The following is a 19,200-nucleotide window of genomic DNA, read 5'->3' as shown; positions in this document are numbered from 1 at the left end:
ATGTTTTGATGGAATAAAAGAATATTTCTCACAAAGCAGTTTCAAACAAATGTAAATTATTACTGCTTCATTTTAGAGGAGACGTTTCAGAATGGACAAAGATTCGTTTTGGACAGAGGTGCAGGTCCTGAGGCTGTTCCCAAGCTGGTATTTTTAAATGTTAAGTTGTTCTTTAAACCTGCACATGCACAGAGAATAATTGCAAGTCAGTTGTTTTCCTTGTTTGTTTGTTTTCCCTGAGTGGAAACTATCTGTACAAAAGCAATATCCATACATTACACACTTAGGGAAGATATACAGCAAATAAGCCACATTCTCTTAGCCATGACATATTCATAACACAATTTGACCAAGGCTTGCAAGACAATATTTCTCATAAGAACTACCACAGGATCCTCAATGCCCACAAGTGGTCAGGAGTTCTCTATCTCACCTGATCTACCTGCTTTAGTTGTGTGATAGAATCCTCGTGCTTTATACACAAATCCCTTGCAACCTGCAGAGCATTAATTTCCCCCAGCACTCCTGTGAGCAAACAAAGTATTTCCTTCCATTTGTAGAAGGGAACAGCACATATAGAAGAAGAATAGAAGCTCCTGTTAGATTAAAGAGCTGAGCGTGGCTGTCTCACAGCCCACTCATCTCCGAGCTGCCTTCTCCATTCCCAAGTTGACACCAACACCCATCAAACCTTTAATCCATGGACTGTGGTTTGTGCCACAAGATATAGACGGGGAGATTTTTCCTCTTCACAGCGCAGCGTTTTTATCCTATATATAACTGTTCTGCAGGGCCACGCTGTGCTGTGGACAAGCTGGCAGAATTGGAGGGCATATTTCTACAATGTATTACCCAGAGCTTTCCTGTTGGTCTGCACACGTAGTTATGTGGATAAGCAAGGGCTGCAAGAACTATTTTGCCTGGGGCAGTGGAACAGCTAGGGCCAGCCTTGTCATTCTCTCTCACTCACTCTTTTCTTACCCTATCTCTATCTTGCTTTTTCCTTTTCTTTCTCTCTTTGTTGTCTTGGTTACGTGGGCAGATTCCTGATGTGCTGCTAGTTTTCATTTTAATGATACGTTCCTGTAAAGCACGATATTTTACTTCAAGTTTTGTGTGCCACTGGATGCATTCCTTTGACATGTGACATTTGTATACCAACAGATATTGCTTTATGACTATGAGCACTTTTCAGTGCCTCCACAGATTTCATTCTTCAAAATCTGATACATGGTCTGTATTTTTTTCACATAAAAACACAGGGAAGATGACTGAGATGGCAAGAAAATAAGGGAAGTTTCTCCAAAACCACCTTCTAATTATTTGTAGTGAATCCTTCAGCAACAACTGAGCAGATCCTGCTGCTTTGAAGATAATATAACAACTCATCTTTTCGTGCTATCCAGAAATGCTTCACTGCAGCTTGATCAAGCAGCTGCACTGCAGCACAAAAACAGCAGTACACGCCACGTGTGGTAGGGGACCATCAGGTATAAGTGAGTCCTTGGGCTTCATCCACTAGTACAGTTTCATCTAATCTCATACAGCTTATTCCAATTTACCCACACACAATTTTTTTTAAACATAAATCAAACTTCATCCCAACACAATGGATTTTGCAGGAGCTGCAATTACTAATGCGGTATTTCTCTTTGCTTCCAGTTCCAAAGCACCTGATGAGCCAAGATGGAAAACCAAGCTTTGAAAGGCCGTGAAACTTTGGCAGGGACCAGGTGAAAATCCTCAATGCCAAACTGGCCTTGTGTGGCCCCTGAAGGGGAAAAGCAGGCTGATGTCCTGAGCTCAGATACCCTCGAGAACCCTGGAGGAGAGTAAATGATCACAGAAATCATAGCAAGGATGGGTCAAAACCTGCAGGAAATGCATATTTCCAGGGTCAGTTGGTCCAAAACCACCACATGAGTTTGGGGAAGCCTCATTGTGCAGCTCTGAATGCTGTTTTTTTCTGATAGATAGTTATTCGTACCATGACACCCTTATTCAGGGCTCCAGCCCTGCTCTGACACACAGACCCAGTGCACTAACTACAGCAGGCAGAACATTCATCACGTCTGGAAAAAGAGAATAAAACACAGCTTTCTCAAGTTACATCAGTTAGTTCAGCACCCCTCTTCTCATTCTTTACCCTATAAGGATGTCTCTGCTCTCTACCACACTCAGGAAAAGAAAAAAATAAAAAGCTTTCTCACTCCTATTTTCCCCTTTTCAAAAGGGATGAGAGCTTGGATTCTACATTGTGACCTGCAAAGGCAAAGACAGCTACGTCTGAGTTTGCTTCTCCCAACACCAAAATTAAAACCAAAAGCTCACGAATGCAGAGAAGCAACAGGCATTCTTAACTGTTTAGGTCTTTTGGATATTTACCATTCAGATCTCAGCTACGCATTTTCTTCCCCCAGTGAGGCTGGCTGGAGAACTAAACGTTTTATTATGATATCACAGATGACAAGGAAGCAAAACCTAATTAGTCAGGGGAGGAGATCATTTTTACTACAACTGTTTAAAAAACAATTTGGCTCCTTTACCACATGTTAGAGCAGACCATTAAAACAGCTACGCTCTTTACAAAAGCACCAGCAGCTTTTCCTCTGTTGAAGTGGTCTGGAGACATCTGTCAGTAGGCAGGATCCTATTTCATATACCTCCTAAAACATGGGTTTAATGCCACCTGAGTTTAAAACCTTGACATTCTTCTTAAATGAAGCAGAAGTAAGAAGAACAAAACCAGAGATCTCAGACCCTCCTTATACATCCATGAAGATACGAATCCCCTTCTCCTCTCTGCTCTGCCCATCATACATATACATACACACATATATATACAAGCCATAGTGGGAGACTTTTTAATAGCACATTCATCTCCTCAGCTTCATGTTATTTGCAAAAAGGAATTCAAAGAGGATTCAATACCCAATCCAAGCCCTGGGGCTCCTCCAACCTCCTATAACAGCTTCTCACCCATCTCCTCACAAATCATATTTTGCAACAGCCCCATCTCAAGCACTCAAACATCACCAAACTGTCACAGAGGGGCTGAAATGGATGTGATGCCCGTCATTAGCATAAGGCCACTTCTGTTACTTCTTGCTGACTTAAGAGCGCCTACTAAAAGCACAACAACGCTTCCAACTCTCAAGCTCAGTATTACAGCCATACACGACGAACTACAGCAGCTGTTACACCACAGAGCTACAGGCTTTTTTATCTTTTGAGAACCCAGAGCGAGGAACATAAGTTCAAATTCAATAAAGAGTGTATTTATTTATGTGGCGTCAACCATGCTTGCTCCATAAACATAATGCTCATTATCATTCAGACACAGCTGTCTATTGATGAAAACACATTTCCTTCAGAACAAGCACCCAGCCCTTGGGGGTGAAACACAGTTTTTTTGCCATCTGAAACATTTGCTATCTTCAAAGTAGATGATGCACCTCACAATAAGGTCTGCACTCACATTCCTCTCAACACCACCGATCTCCATAAATATGTGAAAATCTGAGTTAGAACACAACATTAGGTCTTACCTTCTTGAGCTTTCCACTCTTGGTTCCCACAAAAGCTAGGGAGTGGTTCTTGTAGACATAAGCAATCACAGATGTCATTCTGTCTCCATCTTCAGTGTAAATGGGGAGCCCTCGCACCATAGATGATACTCCCAAGGGGGCATTCATATCCAGGCCACAGAAGTTGTCATCAATTGTTAACAGCTATAAAACAACAAGAAAGAGAGTATGAAAAATTGAAGCCAACAATTCTTAAGCCATCTTGGAAGCATTTATTCAATCAGGGGCACCATTATGCAGGCTGACAAGTCAATGACAAAAGCAGCACTGGAAGAAATACAAAGGTGGAAAAAAATTGTCCAAAGTCTCATGATAAGTTACAGACAGAAGGAGCACTAAGAAACCTGTTTCTCTTGAATGACAGCCCAGCAGGATAAATTATTTTAAGCCTTTTTCCTACTGCTTTACCAGTCAAGACCAAGCAATCAAAGTCTGCAGAAAGTGCCTTCAACTTCTCTAATTCTCCCAAAAATAAAGTATGCGTGTCATTACTATGGGATCTGGCCCTTACTCACTACTGCGGCTCACATCTATGAAACCTAAATATCTCCCATCCTGACTCCATAAGCTGCATCACCATCTTGGAAGCAGCTCTAATATATGCCCAGGCTTTCTTAGGAAAAGCCACATCCAGCCTGGCCCTGAATGCCTCCAGGGCTACAACATCCTTGGGCAACCTGTTTTAGTGTGACACTACCCTGTGCGTGAAAAAAGAAAGATAAATAATAGTGTTAATGGCTCACAGGCCGGCCCGGCCCGGCCTGGCCCTGTGGCTAATGAGGGCCCGCACCCCAGGAGAGGGGGGGATGGGTTTAAAAACAGCAACGGCAACGACCTGAGAAGGAAAGTTAACTTACTAAATATGATCTGAGAATGCAAGCTAACACAATACAACACGATACAACTGGAACTGAGGCTAACAAAACAAACAGAATAAGAGAGTGTCCAAAACCATAGGCCTTACTCAAAACCTGCAGGCGAAAAACGGACAGGAACCTCGTGCTTCTCATCAGCGAACAAAGAGAAAAAGGGCTGATGAGTTGCCAGGACCTTCCTGTTTGGGAGGTTCTTTGGGGAAATCAGTCCCTCCCCTCTAACATCCGAGAACAAAGTACTCAGAAACGGCCGGTCCAGAGAACCAGAACATTAACTCTTTAAGTCCCACTGCTTTATATGATGTTGTGATGTGGAATACTGACAACAAAATAAAAGTCACAAAGCTACGACATCACGTTGGGGTTTGCTACCTCTGGGGATCATCTACAGTGTGTATATATATATATATATATATATATATATATACACACACACACACAAGTGAAAACATGCAAATAAACATCAGCCCCCTTCTGTGCAGCTGTGGCTCTCAGCTCGATGCACAACATCTTTGTAAAGGCAGAAATACAGTCATCTTCTTTAGCAAGGAGAAGCACATAAGGAAGCTTGGATTTATGATGAAACAGTCAAGAGTTGCAAAGCCAGGTTTATTTTCAATTCCAGACACTCCGAACAGCAATATAAAGTAGCCACGTTAAACTCTCTGGAGCTTCTCTGCTTGGCAGTTTCACGTTAATGACTTTGCAGAGTGAAAGCAGAGATGAGAACATGAATTCACTCTGCCTGCAACATGGCTGTTGCAGCAGCTGGAGTATCTGAGAGGGTGAAAGGGAAGATCTAAGGAGACAGGAAGCAATTCTTGCATCTCGAGCAGTAAAAGTCTAACTCTGAAATTCACGGCGTAGTCTGGAGGTAACTCAGGAAAGGAGGAGGATTTTTGTGATTGAATCATAGAACAGAATTGTAGAATCATGAAGGCTGGAAAAGACCTTTCAGATCATCCAGTCCAACTCTCAATCCATCCTCACCATCCCCACTAACCATGTCCCTCAGTGCCACATTTGCCCTTGTCTTGAATCACCTCCTCTGGGAGCTGTTTTCATGCATTACCACTCTTTTGAAGAGTTTTTCTCTAATATCCAACCTGAATCTCCTCTAGCATCACTTGAAGCCATTCCCTCTCATCCCATCTGGGAGAAGAGGCCGACCCACACCTTGCCACAAACTTCTTTCAGGCAGTTGTAAGGAGCAAGTTTCTGAGATCATAGAATGATTTGTGTTGGAAGAGACCCTTGAGATCATGTAGTTCCAACCCATAACTGGAATCAAACCGTCATCCTATATCGCATCCCACCTGCTAATGAGGGAATATTACTCACCACCCCTCTGCCCCAGGGAAGCCGCTAAACAGAGGTTTATTAGGTGCTCTACATATCCAAAATATCTTTATGAAAGAGTGATTGGCAGCTCCCAGGGCAGCGAAGTCCCACCAGCTGCCTCTCCATCTCAAGCTGATGCACAGTGGGGATTCAGCTGTGGAGAGGTTACTGTCCTTTGCTATCACCAGAGGTTACATCTGCAGCAGTGACACCATGGCCAAGTGTCACATTCGCCAGTTAGATAGGAAGGATGTGCAAAGAATGGGCCTGATTTACAGGGGGATTCTGGCAAGCTTCTGCATTCTCCAGGATTAAGCCTATCAAATAAATAATGAACAGATCCAATCCCTTCTGGATAGGATGGTTTTAACAAGGCTGGTGCTGGCTCAGCCCTCTAGAGATTCACTGAGCCCCCCAAACTCGGCAGAAGGGTTACAAACTCTTGATTACAACACGTCCTTCCCCAATTCCATTTGCAATTTGGCACTGCAAAAGGGGCTGAAGTGCCAGCTATTAGGGAAGCAGTGCAAACAGTGCTCCTGCTGAGCTGCAGTTGTCACTTCAACATCTGTTGATGGGGGTCGGCATCCTTTCCCTGGTAACTAGAGGTGGGATGAGAGTTGCATTAGGAGAGGCTGAGGCTGGATATTAGGAAAAATTTCTTCTTGAAAAGAAGGGTGAGGTTGGACCAGGCTGCTCAGGGGGGTGGTGGAGTCACTGTCCCTGGAGGTGTTCAAGAAAAGGGCATATGTATCACTGAGGGACATGGATAGTGGGCATGGTTGGGGTGAGCTGGGGTTGGACTTAGTGATCTTAGTGGTCTTTTCCAACCTTAATGATTCTATGACTCTGTGCTTTAGCCTTTGGCCTTTGAAGCACCCTCTTATACTCAAATACAGCCTAACGCACATTTGTGGAAAAGCTTTGACGAAGGATCAGCCATCCCTCATTCCTCTTTACTTTCACTTGGATGCAATCTTCCTTCCCAATCAAAGCACAAGGGCCTTTTCTAGATATCTCAGCAGGCTCCAAAGCCATTCCACAGTCTCACCAGGGATAAAGGCTGTCCCAACAGCCAAGTCTTGCCTTTGATTTACAGCTAATACCTAACAGCCTTGTCTTTGTATAGTGGCAGATACTTGGCTTCTCACTCTTGTTATCTCAGGCTTGGCTACTTCAGATGATGAAGGGAATGCATACATTACGGCTGCCTGTGCTGCCAGCAGGGCCAGGGAGCCAACAGCAGTAAGAAATCAACAGCGATATTTAATTGAATCTTTGCAAGGTCCCAAGGTCCTTTCATCACCTGAATGCAAGATCTTCTCATCATTAAGGACTGAGCTTCCTGCTGAGGTTGGACATATATCATACTCCATAAGGTGTTTAAAAATCGAGGGAGATAAAAGCCCTAGGAAAATCCATCACCAGGAATTTTGTGGTATCTGTAGAGATGCAAGCAATGGAATTTAGGGTCTGGAATGCTTGAAGTGGGGGTAAACCATAAATCCCCCTCCAGCAGAGCTGCTAATCATAGAATCATGCCTGGGTTGAAAAGGACCACAATTATCATCTAGTTTCACTCCCCCTGCCTCCCCCGCTATGATGCAAACCACCTCCCTGCAAACCACAGATCTTTAAATTCCAACTTCTGCAGCAGCAGTTTGCTTCCCAAGGATTGTGTTTCTCTGAATATCCTCACAGCGCCATCAGCATGGGCTTCAATACTTGGTTATCCTTCTGGTTTAGGTGCTGATTTGCCCTCACTCTTGCGTTTGCACCCTGCCTTCCTTAAGTTGGATTGCTTCTGCTCTCCTGCATTTCTAGCAGCATTTCTGCTTCTAAACATGCTGCTTCCAGCTCTCCCTTCTGATTCCACTGAGACCAGTGGGCTTGGTCCATCCAACCTAGCAACAGAACAAGGCAGACTGGTTTTAAACTAAAAGAGGAGAAATAAAGGTTATGTGTTAGATAGAAATTCTTTACTCAGAGTGGTGAGGCCCTAGCACAGGCTGCCCAGAGAGGCTCTGGATGCCTCATCCCTGGAGAGTTTCAAGGCCATGTTGGATGAGGCCTTGAGCAGCCTGACATGGTTGATGTGGCAACCCTGTCCATGGCAGGGGCTTGGAATCTGATGATCTTTAAGGTCCCTTCCAACGTTAGCCACTCTATGGTTCTATGTCCTTCTCCCCAGTTTCTGTGCTATGAAATTTGGCAGGACCATCAGATTTCAGGTATCAGCATCAGCCCACTGGTTGTGTCTAGTCATGAGATCCTGGTGCAGGATGGAGACAACTTTTCTGACGTTCACCTTGTGCTACATCATTCACATAATTTAATGCTTTCCCATCACACGTGTTCCTGACAGCGGGTCAGAAAAAAGCTGCGGGCTTGCCCAGTGACCATCAACAGCCATAGGCCTTTATCATATGAAATTCTTATATGGGCAAAAAGATGGGAACTCTGGGCCACCAACCGAAATGGAACAGTTCACCAACCAACCCGCTCTTCAGCTGTAAGCCTGCAGTCTAATGACATACAAAAATATCCAGTACTGTTTCTCCAGGGTGCTTGGTGATATAATGGAAACTGGATAAAGAGCCAGCATTTGGAAATACATTATAATTGCACACTGCTTTCAGTTGTGCAACCAGAGCAGTGGTTACCACGCAATTACATGTCACCATATACAAATGACAGTGCAGTTAACAGTAACTTCACCAATTACAGGGAAATTGCACCCACTCTGCTAAGAGGTTTTCATTCAAACATAATTCAGGATCACGAGACCAGTTACCCAAATTGACTTGAACTTGTACAAGCATTTGGTTTTTAGGTCTGCAGTTTAAGCATCAGTTCAAGGACTGGTGTCAAGTTTCCAGAGAGCTACAGAATCTTAACATGGTACAGACTTGTTACGCCTTGCATTAATGTTCCTTCTGTACTGTGAGCATAAGGCTTCCCATCTACCATCTACCTCCACGTCGTAAAATTTGCAATTTCCTGAAGAGGAGTCTGCCTTCCTTATGGAGACCAATAGAACTCTTTTAGTCTTCATGCCTTTTGTTGGTTATTAGTGAGAAGTAATTGTTGCCATAAATTTAGCATCCTCTGGGTTCTGAATTTTGGAATGATTCGTGTACCAGAAGACATGCACAATGTACACTGATCAGTGAACTCCTGCTCTGCTATATGCATTGCATTACTACTGGCATGGGGCTGCTCACAGCAGCGTTTTAGCTCTGGAGGCAGCACTGAGAGGGAAACAATTCATGCCCCCACAAGTACTAAACTCAAAAATCATGGAATTTTGATATACAAGCTCCCAGGCCAAACATAGAATCATAGAATCTCTAAGTTTGGAAAAGACTTCTAAGATCACTCAGTCCAACTCTCAACCCATCCCCTCCATGCTCATTAACCACATCCCTCAGTGCCATATATGACCTTTCCTTGAACACCTCCAGGGATGGTGATTCCACCACCTTCCTGGGCAGCCTGTGACAGTGCCTCACCACTCTTTCAGAGGAGAAATGTTCCCTAATATCCAACCTGAAATACTCTCATCAATACTGTCATCATCAAAATGACATCATCAAAATGACATCCTGACATCTTGTCTGCTTGTCTGCAGAGAATTATACTCCTACCATTACAAGTAAAGGTGCAATTACCAGCCTGAAATACCTCCAGGTTAATGAATCCATGCTACTGGCAGACAGCACCCTGATGGTGTACTGACATAACCTCCACTTTCAGATCCTTCATCGACTTCATCTCCAAGTGTCTGCCAAGAAAAAGTGATGCCAGGATATACAAGACGCAGTGCAGAACTGATTTAGATACCTGGGAATATATTTCAGTGGGATATTTAGAATCTTGAAATGGTTTGAGTTGGAAGGGACCCTTAAAGGTCATCTAGTCCAACTCCCCTGAAATGAACAGGGACATCTACAGGTAGATCAAGTTTCTCTGGGTTCATCCAGCCCAACACTGAATGTCTCCAGGGACAGGATATCTACCACCAAGCCTGTTCCAGTGCCTCTCTCCCTCTGTTTGTATATTTTAAGTAAAGAGATATTCCAAGAGCCCAAGAAACTGATACAGGCAGGGAAGAGGGACAGCACCTCCAGAAGCAATGCAGACTGTCAAACTCAAACAGCACAAACACTCTGGTTCATAGTGGCTTTCACATCCCAAGTACCATACATCATTGCTGTGTCAGCCAAACCTCTCGTTTGCACATCATTCACACTCTCTCCAAAAATCTCTATATTAACACAAGTTATGCAGCTGGGCTGAAAGTCAGATCACTGAGCTATGTGGTCACTGAGGTTCCTTCATTCCCAGGTGGGAACTGCGTTTGTGTACAGGAAGAGTGGATGGGACCTAAAGAGCAGAAAATGTGGCTGTAAAAGGAAGCTGAGCTCTTCGGCAGTCCCATAAACTTCACTCTGTGGGCTGAGAGGATGCAGAATCATGTGGATGAGGATAAACAGAGGAATGTGATCTCTGCAGCTCTCAGCTTGCCACTTTCCATGAGCTTTAAAAAATTCACTTAACATTTTTCACCCCCCCCCCCCACACACACACACAAAAAAAGAGATTACTGAGTGTGGAGACTCTGCTTTTGAAACTACCATGGTCTATTGGGTAAATAAGCATTTAGGGATTTTTCAGAAGTGAAGTATTGATCAAATAAGCTGCTAGAGCTCTTCTGTGAGAACATATTCCAGCTGCAAAGCTGTGTTATGCACCTGAAACACAGCTGCACTGACTTCCCCTGGGGACTGAAAGTCATAGGGAGGGCTTCGTCTTGGGTGAAAAGGTTTTCTCTGTATAAAATGAAAAGGTTTCATCTGTACAGAGTGAAAAGCGTTTATCTAGATAAGCAAAAAGTCACCTTTGGGTGAGAAGCGCATTTTGTCCTAAAGGACATTGGATTTCCATGATCAGCTAAAGGCTGTTACATCACAAATTCCATCAACAGCAGTATTGATAGATAGGCGTAAGAAGAGAGTGGAGCTCTATTCTCCATATTCCTCTGTAACCCTGAGCATCCTTGCCAGAACTTGTGTTTCTCCCAGGTGTCTCTATTTAATTGAGATACCTAACAAAGAGACATTCCTCAAATTCATCTCTCGCATTCACCTTTACCAGGACACAACATCCACCCTGCAGGACCCTGTAAGGTTTCCACTGTAAGCATCCTCACTGTCACATTCAACTCTGAAAGGTGTAGGAACACTTGATGACTTGTCCCCTCTTTCACATGCTCAACCCATTATCCCCCAATACTTGCTGGCAACAGAATGGTTAAATCTGAGCTCAGATGGAGCATTTCTGGCAGCTGCCAGGCTCTCCTTATTCCTATTCCACTGATGCACACCAGCACCTTGCCGGATAGAGTCCAGCTGCCTCCCTCATGTCGGCACCACCAGACATTCCCTTAATTACTATAATTATTATTTTGTTCCACAGTCAGAATTATCATTTGGGCTGCAAAGTGCCACGTGCACCAGCAGCACTATATAAATGAAACAACAATGCTGCTTTGCATGCAGGCGACACCTCCCAGAGATCCCAGAGCTGCTTAAAAGCATTAATTAATCCTCACCACGGTCCCACAAAGGTAAGCTAAGCGTTGTGATGAACAACTTCCATGTGTTGTTGGTCTTCAGCATGGGGAAATTGCTCAGTTGGATATAAGAGTTGTGTCAGGGGAGGCTGAGGTTGGATACTAAGGAAAGACTGGTGAGGTATTAGCACAGTCTTCTCAGGGAAGTGATGGAGTGACCATCGCTAGAGGTGTCCAGGAAACATGGAGAAGTGTCACTGAGGGATGTAGTTTATTGGGCATGGTGGGGGTGGGTTGATGGTTGTATTGGATGATCTTAATGTTTTATTTCCAACCCTAATGAATCTGTGATTCTATGCGTGACCTTGGCTTGCTCACCAAATAATCAAGAGCTGAGGGCTGCTCATCTGCATCAGGGAGAATTGAGTTGTGTCTGGTTCTATCATCTGATGGAAAATGAACGCAAGGGAGCCCGGCTGTCACTTTAAACAACAAAATACAGCACTGGAGTTCTGCAAACCAAAATCTCCCGCTTGCTGCCCCTATCTGTGCAGATCTCAGTGCTTGAGGAATGCAGAGCTTGTGTCAGCCTCTATATAATTCACTCAAGCCTTTTGCTTCCAACTCTCTTTGCATCTGAAAGCGGGGCTGTGCAGTGGATGGCCCTCTGAAGCAGGGATGCCGTGACAATTACAGCCCTTTGTTTCTTGGCGCCGGATCCCGACCAATAGCCCCGACCCACTGATAAGTGCTGGGTCATTCCCTCATTAGGAGCAGCACGTTTTTATTATTCCCTTCAGCATGCTCTGCTTCTCCCACTCTCTGAATACGGGCCTGGCTAATATCGCTTGTTTACAGAATAAATCAGCTGAACAAATCCTATTATATTTTGGAACAGTGACAACGATGGGGTAATGACATTGAAACAGGGAAAATGCGATGTTGTTCCTACTGATCTAATGTCACCCACATGTTCTATCAGCAGCCAGCTCTGGTAATGCATGGAGGAAACCAAAGTCCTTCTGTTTGCCCACACATTACCACTTTATGCACATATACTTGTGTGTCCCACCTTTCCTGTGTTTCAGGCACTTCTGTAACTACTTTAATTATTAAGCAGGCTACCCAGGGTGATGGTGGAGTCACCATCACTGTAAGTGTTCAAGACAAGGTTTCCCCACCAAGGGGTATGGTTTGGAAGGCATGGTGGCGATGGGTTGATGGCCGGACTGGATGATCTAAGTGGTCTTTTCCAACCTTTATGATTCTATAATGCAGCATCTCACACACACTCACATAATTCACAGTGTACTCTCAGGAAGGGTCAGTGTGAGAGCATTTGCTCCCTACAGGAGGGAGATGCAACAAAGGTCAGTGTTTCAGCAAGCACAGGGAAGTGATGCTCATCCACTTCTTGATCTGTGCAGAGGAGTAGTTCTGAAGAGGATGGTTCACACATAGATGAGTACATGACACCCATATCCCCAGCTCCAGCCTGACTCTGGGCATATAGAATAAAAAAATCATTACGGTTGGAAAAAAAACACTAAGATCATTTACTCCAACCATCAACCCATCACCACCATACCCACTAACCATGTCCCTTAGTGCCATATCTGCCCTTTTCCTGAACACCTTCAGGGCCAGTGACTCCACCACCTCCCTGGGCAGCCTGTGCCAATGCCCAATGATTCTTTCTGAGAAGAAACTTCTTCTAACAGCCAACCTACATCCCCCATCCTCACATCATAACGGTGGAAAAGCACAGCATCTGTATTTATACTGACTAATATATTGGGGATACATTACAATTTGGGTAAAAAGGGAAACATGCTTATTTCAGCAACAAAAATAATGCCTTATGTTATGTATGTGCTGGAATAGAAAATCAAGACAGACGTACATCAGGCTGTTCCCAGAGGCTTCTTCACTGATTCCTTAAGTATGAAGACAGACCCTGCACTGTTTGTTCACCCAAACAACTCCACTTGCATCAGGCAAGGAAGAAAGGGTCTGTGCAGGATTTGTCCCCAAAGCAATGCTGAATCCAGCAAGCCACGACCCCCTCCTCAACAGAACGGGTATTGTACAAACCCCAGCTGCCCCCAGTCTGGAGGTGCTTTAAATAGCACTGGTGTCATGCAGGGAACCAAAATCACTTTGATTCTGACTCGTGCAGGATTTTTCTGGGTTTTGCATGCAGCTTCTTTTTCTTCTTCTTTTCCTTTTAATGTTGTGTAAGTATTCCCCTCGGCCTGGAAGGCAATCTCCTGGCGAGGCAATCCGAGGTCAGGGCTGTGATCACCCGGCGTGGAAGAGAAGGCAAAGAGATCATCTGGAGCGCTCTGAAAATGCAAGGCTGAGCCACATGTGACCACAGGGCTCAACCGCAGAGAAAAACAGCCTGGGTCGCTGGCAGGGAAAGCAGCAAAGATCACTTCCCAGAAATAAATGTAATCGTCCATGTGGCGAGGAGCATGAAGCAGCAACGTGGAAGCCAGCACCTCGCTCTCCTGTAATAGCATCTGTGTGGAGTCCAGCAGGAGCAAGAGATGATGCTGAGAGATGCTGAGTGATGCTGAGCTGTGCAGACAGAGTCCAGGGCTGGGATGATAGTGGGGGAGGGAGCAGTGCCTGAAATATCTCAGACACAACAGCGAGTCAGCAGCCTTGGGCCCTGCTCCGTCTTCAATGAACATTTTGTGTGAGCAGGGTCAGGCAGACGCGAGGATCCAAGAGAGAACAGCACAGCGTGCACGGGGCTGGCACCCGGCCACTTAAAGGCATAGGGTTTCCTCTAGTGCGTGGGAAGTAAAGAAATGGTTCCATGCACGATGTTGTTGGGCTGTTTGGTTTGGGTTTTTTTATGTTTTGTTTTCAGAGGTTTCTCATATCATTACAGCGCAAATAATGAGCATTTTGGAAGGAGGGCAATTAATTACAGCCTGCATTATTCCTGATCTGGAGATATCCTTTAGGGGGCATGATGGTGATCCATCTGGACTGGATGATCTTAGTTGTACTGAGGAACATACTTATCACCTCAAACATAATCATCCTCTGCTTGCTGTTAGGATCTCATTTACAGCCCTTAAGTGCAAGCTTCTGTTAATGCAGATTCTGAAGACTTTTTGTTTCTCTCTCCCCCAGAACCTCCAAAGTTGTGAGGAAAGGCTGCAACCAACAAAAACTGAAGATGATCCCATGCAATGCTTACAAAGGCTCTGCAAATGAGTTTTGATCAGATTTTAATATCATAGAATCATGGAACTGTTTGAGTAGGAAGGGGCCTTTAAAGGTCATCCAGTCCAACACCCTGCAATGCACAGGACCATCTATATCTAGGTTAGGCATATGCACACCTATCTGATGGTGGCTTTGGAGGATGTCCAGATGGCAGAATGTTGGCAACAACTACACCCAGGCCTTAAACACCATGCGTACTAGACAAGAACTAGTGCTAATCATCTAATGAACCTACTTGATCACATCACAGTGGAAGAGATGGGAAGACTCCTAATTCCAGCTGCATAGGGGCCAGGACCTTCCTTGGTCTTGGAGAGTAGAGGTTTGAATTCAGTTGTTCTCTATTAGCCTGAAGAGCATGGCCTCAGCCATCTCTGGTCACTTCCACCACTATATCAGTATTCATGAGAAGTAGCAGCCACATCACTGGAAGGAACTCCTTGCTCTGCTTTTGCCTGAGCTGCTTCATATAGTGTGACAATATGACATTTTTCTCCAATGATGAGTCTTTCACTCCCAGAGCATTGCTTTGTAGAGGAGGCAACAATCAGACCCTGGAAACGGATGGGGGAATGAGGAAAGAGAAGGTCCATGGGGGAGATTTTCAAATGACAGAGCTCAGCTGCAGAAATCCCAAGCCAGCAACTTAATTCTTTTCCATGTTGCATGCCCACTAACCCCTTCATCCCCTCCAGCTCCCTCCATTGGCAGAGATTGCTGGTTATCTATTACCAAAATTGTTGGGTTCAGTGAGTCCCTCCAACAACACGCTTCACACATATACTACAATCCAACACAAACTGATGTGGCTAATTATACAAACACAGAGCACACAGTAAAAGGCTTGTTTGCTCCATCTCAGAGTATGCAGTGAGCATTTCCAGAGAGGAAATTCTGTATTTCTGAGACTACTGTTTCTACACAGGCTGCTCTCTGACTTTTTTTGGGGTGCTCTTGCTCTCGCTTACATCTCCAGAGAAAGAAGCAGAAAGCACCACTGAACGTTGACCAAGAAGTAGTCTACAGCTGATCATGAGCTCTTTAGAGGAGAAACTTAAGGCTATGTAATTTGGGCTAACAGTGTATCTGCAAAGCTTTTCTGCATGGTATATCCAGTAGAGATGAACAAAAAACCCTATTGTATGAGCATGAGCAGCACTGACCTCACACAGATTTACTCAGGATAGTCCTGCTGGCAAGCAGTGATATGATGAGGCCTCATGAAACCGATAGCTTGTTCCTGTGACTGTGAGTCATTCCCCAGGGAAAGTGGCAGGCTCATGTACTGGGCAGTCCCGCTGGGAGAAACCAGCATGCTCTCAAAATGTCAAGGCATCAGCACCGCGTGGACCGCCATCCACGTGCTCCTCTCCCCTCCAACTAAGCAAGAGTTGACACTACCTTTCACCCCAACCTTTCCCTATTATTGGAATGCCAATTCCAAGTTTTTTTGGATTGATAAAGTGATACTTTTCCTTAAAACAGCCTTTTTTGTTCTTTTTTCTTTCTTTTCAGCAACTCGTTTTTTAATGACTATAGTAAAGATTTATTCCATTTTCTTGCAACAGTTGAGAATATTGGGTGCAACACAGGGATCCAGGAGCTCCTGAGCTGCAATCAAGCTGCAGGTCATGTTTTACTGAGCCTTAACTCCTGTAAAATAGAAGTAAAGCTTCTCCCCATCTTAGTGTTTTTGTAGATGAAAATAATGAAACTCTCTGGACACAAATATTGGAAGTTTTTTGATAGGAAAATTATGGCCACCTCATCATCAGTGGTTGTCTCACCAGGAGTCAAATTGTTTTACACCAAGCTAGAAAAGGCCTATTCTAATCTGATGGTATGGAACAGTGGATAGCCTGGGTATATTGATCAGTATCAAGGGCCAAGCAGCATTCATCCTGGGGTGAGGTGCTCATTCTGACAACACAAATCTCCTGGGCACCCAAGAGCCAGTGCAGATACATCTGACAGCCATACATGAAGCACAGTGTTGAGATTAATCATCAGTATGCACTCTACAATCTCTTTATATGTCTATATGAACCTCATGGGTAAGCTTAGTAGACATGAAGCACCTAGGATGAGCAAGGGTTTATAGGTAAATCAGGAGGGAGTAGGAGAGCAAAGTCATAATGAGGAATGTATGGAGGAGACAGAGGACAAATGGGGAACAAAGCAATGGTGACTACAGGGATATATGGGGGAATTAGTGACTTAGATGTGTCTTGGATTATCAGAAGCAGAAGCTTTTGTAGCTGAATTACTTGTCAGGCAATGACTCTAGTTCCAAATTCCCCACCTTGCTTGCCTTCTGTTAACAAAGCACTGGATAAATATTGCCCAAGTCTTTACACAAAACCTTTCGTTGGCTGGTCAGCTTCAAAAAAACATTTCTCCCCCATCAGACAACGTTGCCATGAAAAACAGGAAGAGATTGAATGCAGTAATTTGAACAGTCAAACTCCATTTCCTGCCAAAAGGAAAAGAAAATACTGGCAAAAGGCAGAAGCCAGGCGATAGTTGGGGACAGACACTCTGATTATCTCAGACAGATATTTGCACTGTGTATCCGGTAAAAGCGACGGTGGTGGGAGTGACACCTTTTCATTTCAGGGAATGCAGATTGTTAGGCTGCAGAGCAGCAGGTGATGCTGCAAGGCAGATCAGGCTGGGATCAGGGTTGCAACCAGCTCATAAGCTAACACCTAGGACTGCACGCTAACAATGCACTATGTATGAGTGTGTTGCTGGCAGGTGGGTAGTAACTAGGTGATTTTCAAGGTCCTCTCCAACCTAAGCTATTCTATGAGTCTATGAGGATTTATTGCAAACCAAGGCTCCACCAAGGATCCCTGTTCTTTTCACATCACCCCAGCAGGCTGGCACACAGTTCTCTAAGGGCAGTCTCCAATATCCTCCTCTTCTTCATCCATCCTTGCATGTCCCACATGGCAGTTCATCTGCTTGTTCCCTAAGGCTCAACTTCTGCGCATCCCAGTAATGCAGTTTCCACTGGGCTTCAAAACATGCCCACTGGTAATCTTATTTCATAATACCGAAATACAGCAAATCTGCCAATGATCAAAACCAGTGCTGAAATGACCCATTCTCACCTCTATCCTCCTCTCATTCAGCATGTTGATACAGCATGATGCATATTTAAATCACCGTCTTCTTTATCCAACATGGAGATTATTTTCTGCTTAAGAAAACAAACAACCTTTCCATTCTAGAGCAGCCCTTCCTTCTTCTAATACTCTGCACATCTATACGGCCTCTCTCTGCTCCACAGAATCATGGAATCATTAAGATTGGAAAGACCACTAGTCCAACTATCAACCCATGTCTATCATCACCATAAACTCACTGCCACATTTACCCTCTTCTTGAACACCTCCAGAGTTTGTGACTCCATCATCTCCTTGGGCATCCCGTTCCAATTCCCCACCAATCTTTCTTCAGGAACTTCCTGAACTTAGACTGATGTGCCACAAAAGTGGTGGCATTTTGGTGGCATGCGTCATTCCTTGTGGATACTCAAAGGAGACAAAGGTGTTCTCTAGGTCCATGTACACCATAATGGCTCCATTATCAGGAAATGAGATTAGAAGTGAGGGAAAGCTTCCTAGCAGCAGAGATAGATCATGTAGGGAGAGAAGGGGAGCTTCCTTTACTGGAGGTTAAGAACAGGTGAGACAAACATCTGTCAGAAATGTTGTAAGTAAGGCAGGAGGGCAAATCAGATGACCTCATAAGGTTCTTTTTTTTTTTTCACAGTCTCATTTTTCTCTGATTATATGAATTTCTAAGCATCTGGGGTCAAGAGTACTGTTTAAATGTAAGTTATTATCCTGCATTTGCAAGGTACAGAGAGGAGAACCAGAGATATTACCTGCAGCTATTCATCACCTGGGTGAACATCGCTGATTTGCGAATCAACTGCCCAGACATAAAAACCCAGCTCTTTTTTTTTCCAGGTTTATGCTGAAGATTAAGAGGAGGACAGCCATAAAATAGGACAGGAATGTACATCAAGGACTGTCCATTCATCTCTGTTCTTTCCCAGACCAGACTTGACCAAGGTGAATGGACAGTGTGGTGAGCCCAACTCCAAGGTCCAAAAGAAAATATCTCAAGGAAGGGCTGGAGTATATCTCCTAACAGTGTTTCTCTGTGTTGTTCAGTGGGAGTTTCCCACAGCTTCTCTTTACCCATCTGCTCAATGAGTAGCATACCAGCTGTATCTATATACACGCAGGATTTTGGCTGCTGGATGCAGGGCAGCAGATCTGAACTTCAAGCGCAGCCTTGATCATGGGCAGGTTAGGCTTCTATCCTGCACTAACAATGACCCATTTGATATCCAAATTTAAAAACAATAGTATTTAAAAGGAAAAAAAAAACATAGGAAAAGCTTTATAATTGGTTTTATAGCTGTTCCAATCCACTTGCGAAAAGGCAGAGCAGCAGTGCTGGTGGACTGCTGGCAAGCAGGACATCCATCAGCAACAGAGATGAGGCCCTCACGGACATATGTCCAGGCTCCAAAATACTTCACCGACCATCAAATATT

The 19,200-nt window shown here is 44.3% G+C and overlaps 1 protein-coding gene across 3 annotated transcripts in view; it reads right to left on the bottom strand.

The window, feature by feature from the left end:
- Window positions 1-19,200, bottom strand: part of PLXNA4 (plexin A4) — a 397,375-nt gene that overhangs the window by 349,488 nt on the left and 28,687 nt on the right. For all 3 annotated transcript variants that reach the window (XM_032449091.1, XM_015861239.2, XM_032449104.1), the window contains exon 3: window positions 3,549-3,731. In XM_032449091.1, coding sequence (XP_032304982.1) covers window positions 3,549-3,731 — 183 coding nt within the window. The remainder of the gene's footprint in view (window positions 1-3,548; window positions 3,732-19,200) is intronic.

Source organism: Coturnix japonica, chromosome 1, assembly GCF_001577835.2.
Source record: "Coturnix japonica isolate 7356 chromosome 1, Coturnix japonica 2.1, whole genome shotgun sequence".
NCBI classification, from domain to species: Eukaryota; Metazoa; Chordata; class Aves; order Galliformes; family Phasianidae; genus Coturnix; species Coturnix japonica.
This window is presented reverse-complemented; position numbering and strand designations above follow the sequence as displayed.